At 50.7% G+C, this 7,815-nt stretch overlaps 1 protein-coding gene across 2 annotated transcripts; it reads right to left on the bottom strand.

Moving 5' to 3' along the window:
- Positions 1 to 381: 381 nt before the first annotated feature.
- aimp2 (aminoacyl tRNA synthetase complex interacting multifunctional protein 2) lies at positions 382 to 6,417 on the bottom strand. 2 transcript variants are annotated; one of them, XM_064986979.1, is made up of 4 exons: positions 6,254 to 6,417; positions 4,626 to 4,841; positions 4,166 to 4,400; positions 382 to 1,333 (listed from the first exon to the last, which is right to left on the bottom strand). In XM_064986979.1, the coding sequence occupies exons 1-4, from the start codon at positions 6,266 to 6,268 to the stop codon at positions 945 to 947; spliced, it is 855 nt and encodes a 284-aa protein (XP_064843051.1). In that variant the 5' UTR covers positions 6,269 to 6,417; the 3' UTR covers positions 382 to 944. The 2 variants fall into 2 exon arrangements, with proteins under 2 accessions (XP_064843051.1, XP_064843050.1); XM_064986978.1 differs by having other exon boundaries at positions 6,140 to 6,416.
- Positions 6,418 to 7,815: the final 1,398 nt, after the last annotated feature.

The raw sequence follows: 7,815 nt of genomic DNA, 5'->3' as shown, positions 1-7,815 counted from the left end.
GGTGCGCCTGGCACCTACTACCATGTCCTGTTCAAAGGCACTTAAATGTTTTTGTCTTGCCCATTCACCCTCTGAGTGACACACATACACAATCCATGTCTAATTGTCTTAAAACTTAATAATCCTTCTTTAACCTGGCTCCTCCCCTTCATCTACACTGATTGAAGTGGATTTAACAAGTGACATTTCACATGGATTCACCTGGTCAGTCTGTCATGGAAAGAGCAGGTGTTTCTAATGTTTTGTACAGCTACACTCATTGATGTCACAAAGTACCAGTCTCATTCTTTCTCAGGTTATATAAGTGAAGTAGGGTTCAAGCGATGAACGAAAGCTGAAACTAACCATACATACTGACAAAAGAAACAGGGGAAACCACAGTTCAAAGTTTGATCCAAAGTGGACATTTTAGTGATTTAAGAACAAAAACGCTACAAAGTTTTACTTTTCATACTGTAGATACCACATCAGTAGGTCCTGTTGAGTCACATTTTTCAACCGCTTCTTTAGTTAAACAACAAGTCACACCCCATTACTACGCTCCCACACACACACCCATCTGTGTAGATCATCTTGTTAGGCGCGAGGGAGGGAGAACTGTGTTTACAGCTATCTATATCTGTTCAGTCATTGCAAAGCTTAGATACACAAGTAAGGGAGTAAGGGAGCATTTCTAGAGTATTGGGATGTGACAGGTGTATTCAAATATTCCCTTTTCATTCTGAGCACAGTGCAGAGATACAGTTAAACCCCATAGGCTGGGCCCTGGTGGCGCTCCAGCTAGAAGTCACCCGTACACAGATCTAGGGTCAGACTACTACTTCACCCCAAAACCTCTATTCCCAACAAGGGGACTGGGGCAATATCTGACTCTGGATCAATGGCGCGTGGGTATCTTCTACCTACTCCATTGAAGCACCCCGAGATCTGCTAGGCAGCTGTGGTCACTGCAGTAGAGGGTTGGCAGGGCCAAAGTGGCCCAGGTTCTCACACGCTTTAAGCCAACGTTGGACGTTGGCCGGAGAGGAGGCGGCAGGGCCTGTCTGGAGGACGCAGCAGTAACAGGCGATGTCAGCCAGCGAGAGCTCGGGACCGGCCAGCCAGGGGTCGCGACCCAAAGCGCCGTTGAGGGCGCGGAGGACTGCCGACCGCTCCTTAGCGCTGCCCTCAGCCAGCTGGAAGAAGGCTGTGTCCACCCAACTGTCCACCAGTGTAGCCAGGGCAGGGTCGCTGGGGTAAGGGGCAACGAGGCGGAACAAGAAGCGCGCCACATTGGCCTCGCCCTCGATGGGGCACATGTTCTGAATGCTGAACTTCATCTGCAGCTTGGAGACTAGAGATATAGAGATACAGAAAGGAAGGGAGACGGCGAGAGAGAGGGGGGAAACGGAGAGAGGGGGGGAGACGGAGAGAGAGAGAGAGAGAGAGAGGGGGAGACAGAGAGACACAGAGAGACAGAGAGAGGGGGGAGACAGAGAGGGGGAGACAGAGAGAGAGAGGGGGGGAGACAGAGAGGGGGAGACAGAGAGAGAGAGGGGGAGACAGAGAGGGGAGACAGAGAGAGAGAGGGGGAGACAGAGAGAGGGAGACAGAGAGAGAGAGAGGGGGAGAGAGAGAGGGGGGAGAGAGAGAGAGGGGGAGAGAGAGAGAGGAGAGAGAGAGGGAGAGAGAGAGGGGGAGACAGAGAGAGAGAGGGGGAGACAGAGGGGAGACAGAGAGAGGGGGAGACAGAGAGAGGGGGAGACAGAGAGAGAGAGAGGGGGAGACAGAGAGAGAGGGGGAGACAGAGAGAGAGAGAGAGAGGGGGAGACAGAGAGAGAGAGAGAGAGGGGGAGACAGAGAGAGAGAGAGAGGGGGAGAGAGAGAGAGAGGGGGAGACAGAGAGAGAGAGAGAGAGGGGGAGACAGAGAGAGAGAGAGAGGGGGAGAGAGAGGGGGAGAGAGGGGGAGACAGAGAGAGAGAGAGGGGGAGACAGAGAGAGGGAGACAGAGAGAGGAGACAGAGAGAGAGAGGGGGAGAGAGAGAGAGGAGACAGAGAGACAGAGGGGGGAGACAGAGAGAGAGAGACGGGAGAGAGAGAGGGGGAGACGGAGAGAGGGAGGGGGAGACGGAGAGAGGGAGAGGGGGGAGACGGAGAGAGGGAGGGGGGGGGAGACGGAGAGAGAGAGGGGGAGACGGAGAGAGAGAGGGGGAGACGGAGAGAGAGGGGGAGACGGAGAGAGAGAGGGGGAGACGGAGAGAGAGAGGGGGAGACAGAGAGAGGGGGAGACAGAGAGAGGAGACAGGAGAGGAGAGAGAGAGGGGGAGACAGAGAGAGAGAGGGGGAGAGAGAGAGAGAGAGAGAGAGAGGGGGAGAGAGAGAGAGGAGAGAGAGAGAGAGGGGGAGACAGAGAGAGAGAGAGAGAGGGGGAGACAGAGAGAGAGAGAGAGGGGGAGACAGAGAGAGAGGAGAGAGAGAGGGAGACAGAGAGAGAGACAGAGAGAGAGGAGACAGAGAGAGAGAGAGAGAGAGAGACAGAGGAGACAGAGGGGAGACAGAGAGAGAGAGGGGGAGAGAGAGAGAGAGGGGGAGACGAGAGAGAGGGAGGGGGAGACGGAGAGAGGGGGGGTGGGAGATGGAGAGAGAGAGGGGGAGACGGAGAGAGAGAGGGGGAGACGGAGAGAGAGAGGGGGAGACGGAGAGAGAGGGGAGAGAGAGGGAGAGGAGAGAGGGGGAGGAGAGAGAGGGGGAGACAGAGAGAGAGAGAGGGGGAGACAGAGAGAGAGAGGGGGAGACAGAGAGAGAGAGAGAGGGGGAGAGAGAGAGAGAGAGAGAGAGAGGGGGAGAGAGAGAGAGAGAGAGGGGGAGACAGAGAGAGAGAGAGAGAGGGGGAGACAGAGAGAGAGAGAGAGAGGGGGAGACAGAGAGAGAGAGAGAGAGGGGGAGACAGAGAGAGAGAGAGGGGGAGACAGAGAGAGAGAGAGAGGGGGAGACAGAGAGAGAGAGAGGGGGAGACGGAGAGAGAGAGAGGGGGAGACAGGAGAGAGGAGAGGGGGAGAGAGGAGACAGAGAGAGAGGAGACAGAGAGAGAGGAGACAGAGAGAGAGAGGAGACAGGAGACAGAGGGGGAGACAGAGAGAGAGAGACGGAGACGGAGAGAGAGGGGGAGACGGAGAGAGGGAGGGGGAGACGGAGAGAGAGAGAGGGGGGAGACGGAGAGAGAGAGGGGGGAGACGGAGAGAGAGAGGGGGAGACGGGAGAGAGAGAGGGGGAGACGGAGAGAGAGAGAGGGGGAGACGGCGAGAGAGAGAGGGGGAGACGGGAGAGAGAGAGGGGGAGACGGCGAGAGAGAGAGGGGGAGACGGCGGAGAGAGAGAGAGGGGGAGACGGCGAGAGAGAGAGGGGGAGACGCGAGAGAGAGAGGGGGAGACGGCGAGAGAGAGAGGGGGGGAGACGGCGAGAGAGAGAGGGGGGGAGACGGCGAGAGAGAGGGGGGAGACGGGGAGAGAGAGGGGGGAGACGGGAGAGAGAGAGGGGAGACGGAGAGAGAGAGAGGGAGACGGAGAGCGAGAGAGAGAGGGGGGAGACGGCGAGAGAGAGAGAGGGGGGAGACGGCGAGAGAGAGAGGGGGGAGACGAGAGAGAGAGGGGGGAGACGAGAGAGAGAGGGGGGGGAGACGGAGAGAGGGGGAGATGGTGAGAGAGAGAGGGGGAGACGGCGAGAGAGAGAGGGGAGACGGAAGAGAGGGGAGACGGAAGAGAGGGGAGACGGAAGAGAGGGGAGACGGAAGAGAGGGGAGACGGAAGAGAGGGGAGACGGAAGAGAGAGGGCAAGGGATGAGAGGAGAAAGGTACATTTACTCCAGAGATAATCTAAATAGGTGTTAAAAATGTTGAAAGCAGCTAACAATGAAAGGACACATTGTCTATACATATGAATAGTAAATGGTGAGCGATACTAGCACATCTGACATCACATCTCCCTAACCTAGACCAGTCACGTCAGTTCAAAGCTAGGTGACAGTCCTAGCCATACCCTTTCTACCCCCCCCCTCTCCCAACATTCCCCCCTTTTTCTACCCAGTCTCTCCACCCCCTTCACTTAACCCAATCTGCCCACCCACTGTTCCCAATCTAAACTTTCTACTCTTTTACTACCCTGTCTCTGACTACCCCCAACCCTCACCATCTTTCCATATAAGGGTGAAGCCCAGCTGGAAACGCTGGCGGACGTAGCTGTCTGCGTGGCGCGGCCCCAGGCAGGAGAGCAGCTGCGTGGGCACACCAGACACTGATGAGTGGACATGCACACTGGAGAGCACCCGGTAGCGCTGGCACAGCATTGCGTGGAGCACCAGCAGTGTGAGGGGTGGTCGTGCCGGATTGGCGTTGATCACAATGTCCCGGAGGGCACCAAGGTCCTAATGGGTACAGGACAAATTATGATGATACCCTCATAAGGCGTTTCCACCAAACTTGAGTCGTGGCACAGCCGAAATAGACAAATTATGCGGCGTATTGACGAAACTCAACTTAATGAATTGCTATTCCTATAAGATCTCCAACTTGACAAGAGCTCTATTCCTATAATTGACAAGAGCTCTATTTCTATAAGATATTTAACAGACAAGAGCTCTATTCCTCACCTTGCCCAGTAGGGAGTCCAGGTCTGCAGTGCCTCTAAAGGATGTGGCTGTGGGACTCTGGGAGAGAGAGGTCACAGTCTGGTCCAGGTCAGCGTCGGGTGTGGTCACGGTCTTGGCCAGGCCATCCACGGCTGCCTTCAGTTCATAGAGCCTGCGCATGATCTTATCCTGACGTACCTCCAGGTCTCTGAACGCAGGGTCCACCTCTGTCCCATTCTACGGGGGGTGGAGAGCTATGGTTAACACATATATAGTACATTAAGACAAACACTTGATTTTATGCTGACGCAGCTCCAAAGCCTGTACTGCAGGGTCCACCTGTCTGACAAAAAGAGAAAGTAAACACACCCTGCCACAAACAAACACACCCATGCTGCCCTCAGGGCCCTGTGAAGGAAATGTGTTAACACAATACACACACATTATATGACCATTCATGTTAAGCCCAATGTTCCCTCCAAGCTGCAGGCAGGCACGCAACTCCCCCGGGACTGCCGCTAGATTGAACTTCTCAACTTTCTAGAGTTTTCCCTGTTAGTTAACACTATCAACGTTTCCCTTTACTGTGGCAATTGTCATCGAATCAACACAATATTAGCAAATTTCAGTGCAACATTGGCTAGGCCTTTGTCACACTGAGGGACTATGTAGTCAGGCAGATAATTGTTTGAGGGGGACTGAATACTGAGGGAGGTGAAGGGATTGATTGCCAAGAAAGCTGTGTTTCCTGAGGAAATCTTTAGGTGAGCTGTCAACAAAACACCAAACATGAAAACAGAAATGTGTCATTGATGAATTCTTATAAACGAGCTAGATAATTTGGTCGGATGATTGTAAACAGGGAGTCATTGTTGATAAGGCTGAATTCAGAGCCATTCCTATAGCCAGCTAGCAACATTATAATATTAGGCTCGGCTATGGCTGAATCCATTAGCCTACATGGCATACCATCACATAGAAAAAGGCTACTAGATATGACAGCACGTCTATATAACGTAGTTGTTCATTATACTGTATAATGACATGTTTTTGTTGCTGTTTCGCTAACGTTAGCTAGCTAGCTACAGTAGTAAATTACTGGCAGTCAGTTACACCCACCCATATCATCCACTCAGTCTAGGACACAAAATGTCTGACCTGGGCCAATCATATGCTGGCTGCTAAAATCTAACTAACTCTGTAGAGGAAAATATACGTTCGGAGTAGTGTACTGGTAACGTCCTGTCACAAATTCTGGGGGGCACAACCAAAACATCTAGCTACAGTCGTTAACTCAAATTACGTTAGTCAGCCACACATCATTGCATCAGCCGAATAGGAGATTGGTAGGGTTGAAGCTAGGCTAACGTTAGCTAATTTTCTGGCAAATGATCTAACTGTTGTTGTTGTGGGGCTATGTAACGTTAGCTCATGTTGACGGCAAAATGTCACATTTATTAGCTGGCTAGTTAATTCATGACATTAGTGAGATTAGCTAGTCCATTTATGGTCGGATTTCAAATAACGTTAGTTACCTGAAGCGCATGTTCCGAGCAGCCACTTGCACTTCTCTGCGCGTGGATATTCGGCAACTTGTACATGCAGGTTGGCAAATCAGTCTTTATGTCATCCCCAAAGACGGGCTTTACCTGGTACATGGGCATATTGTTGGGTGGTTCGTGCCCTCCAAAAGAACCAATAACAACCGATATTCCAGCAACAGCTGACTTCTGGGGACGTTACTTATCAGACCACTGCAGCTACGTGCAGCCTGCGACCGAAAGGAAGGATGCCCGACTCAGTGTCTTTACGTCACATCCGGTGAAAGTGATTCGCTCAGAGAAGAGTTATGTTAGTTGTTACCGATCTTTGATTTGATCAGGTCCATCCGGACCAGGTATGATTTGTGTGTGTAAAGAAAACTTTCTCCCTATGCAGCTAATGACTAGTCCTGGTCTGTAGCTCCTGCAGTTATTGCTTAATATCAGCAGCGGTGGCGATGCGTCATTCAGGGCAGGTGGGAAGACAACCAGTTTAGCTTAAAAAATACACACACATATATATATATATATATATATATATATTAAAGTCCCCGAGCTGTTCATATGAAGAGAAATTATAGATAAAACGTATTGGTGCTCATCGGCCATTCAACAAAAACATAAACATTACACAGCATGTTGGAAATCGCAAATTCAACAATAAGTGCTAAGGGGATCACTGGCGCCGGAGGAGACGGCTGCCGTTTTACGTTTCACGTTATTTGTAACTTATTCTGTACATAATGTTTCTGTCACCATCTATTTTTTTTATATATTTTTTTTACCTTTATTTAACCAGGCAAGTCAATTAAGAACAAATTCTTATTTTCAATGACGGCCTGGGAACAGTGGGTTAACTGCCTGTTCAGGGGCAGAACGATAGATTTGTACCTTGTCAGCTCGGGGGTTTGAAATCTCAACCTTGCGGTTACTAGTCCAACACTCTAACCACTAGGCAACACTAACCGAGAAGAGCTTCTGGATATCAGGACAGTGATTACTCACCTTGTACTGGACAAAGATCTTTTTCTTTAAGGAGTCGAACGTGAAGGATTTACTTCAGACTCCCGACAAGGACCAAATCCCAGTCATTCTCATGAAGAAGAGACGAAGATATTGGGGATGTTGGTCAGGGTGCCTTGTAAGGATCCGCCTCTACCATCAGTCCTTTTAGCCAACGTGCAATCATTTCATAATAAAATTGATGATATCCAATCAAGACTATCTTACCTCCGGGACATTAAAAACTGTAGTGTCTTATGTTTCACCACGTTGTAGCTGAATGACTACATGGATAACATACAACTGGCTGGGTTTTTGGTGCATTAGCAAGATAGAACAGCTGCCTCCGGTAAAACAAGGGGTGGTGGTCTGTGTCTATTTGTAAATAACAACTGGTGTACGAAATCTAATATTAAGGAAGTCTCAAGGTTTTGCTCGTCTGAGGTAGAGTATCTCATGATAAGCAGTAGACCACACTATTTACCAAGAGTTTTCATCTCTATTTTTCGTAGCTGTCTATTTACCAGCTGTTCGTAGCTGTCTATTTATTTTTTATTCAACCTTTATTTAACTAGGCAAGTCAGTTAAGAACAAATTCTTACTTACAATGACGGCCTACCAGGGAACAGTGGGTTGACTGCCTTATTCAGGGGCAGAATGACAGATTT

Source organism: Oncorhynchus masou, chromosome 14 (assembly GCF_036934945.1).
Source record: "Oncorhynchus masou masou isolate Uvic2021 chromosome 14, UVic_Omas_1.1, whole genome shotgun sequence".
Lineage (NCBI taxonomy): Eukaryota > Metazoa > Chordata > Actinopteri > Salmoniformes > Salmonidae > Oncorhynchus > Oncorhynchus masou.
Note: the sequence above shows the minus strand (reverse complement) of the source record. Positions and strands in the feature narration are given on the sequence as shown.

Coding starts and splice junctions, on each gene's coding strand:
- aimp2 (XM_064986978.1), bottom strand. CDS start 6,268: ATGCCCATGTACCAGGTAAAGCCCGTCTTTGGGGATGACATAAAGACT. Junction 4,842..6,139: donor GCTCGGAACATGCGCTTCAG/GTAACTAACGTT, acceptor CACCCCCCGTAG/AATGGGACAGAGGTGGACCC. Junction 1,334..4,165: donor CACCCTTATATGGAAAGATG/GTGAGGGTTGGG, acceptor CTATATCTCTAG/TCTCCAAGCTGCAGATGAAG.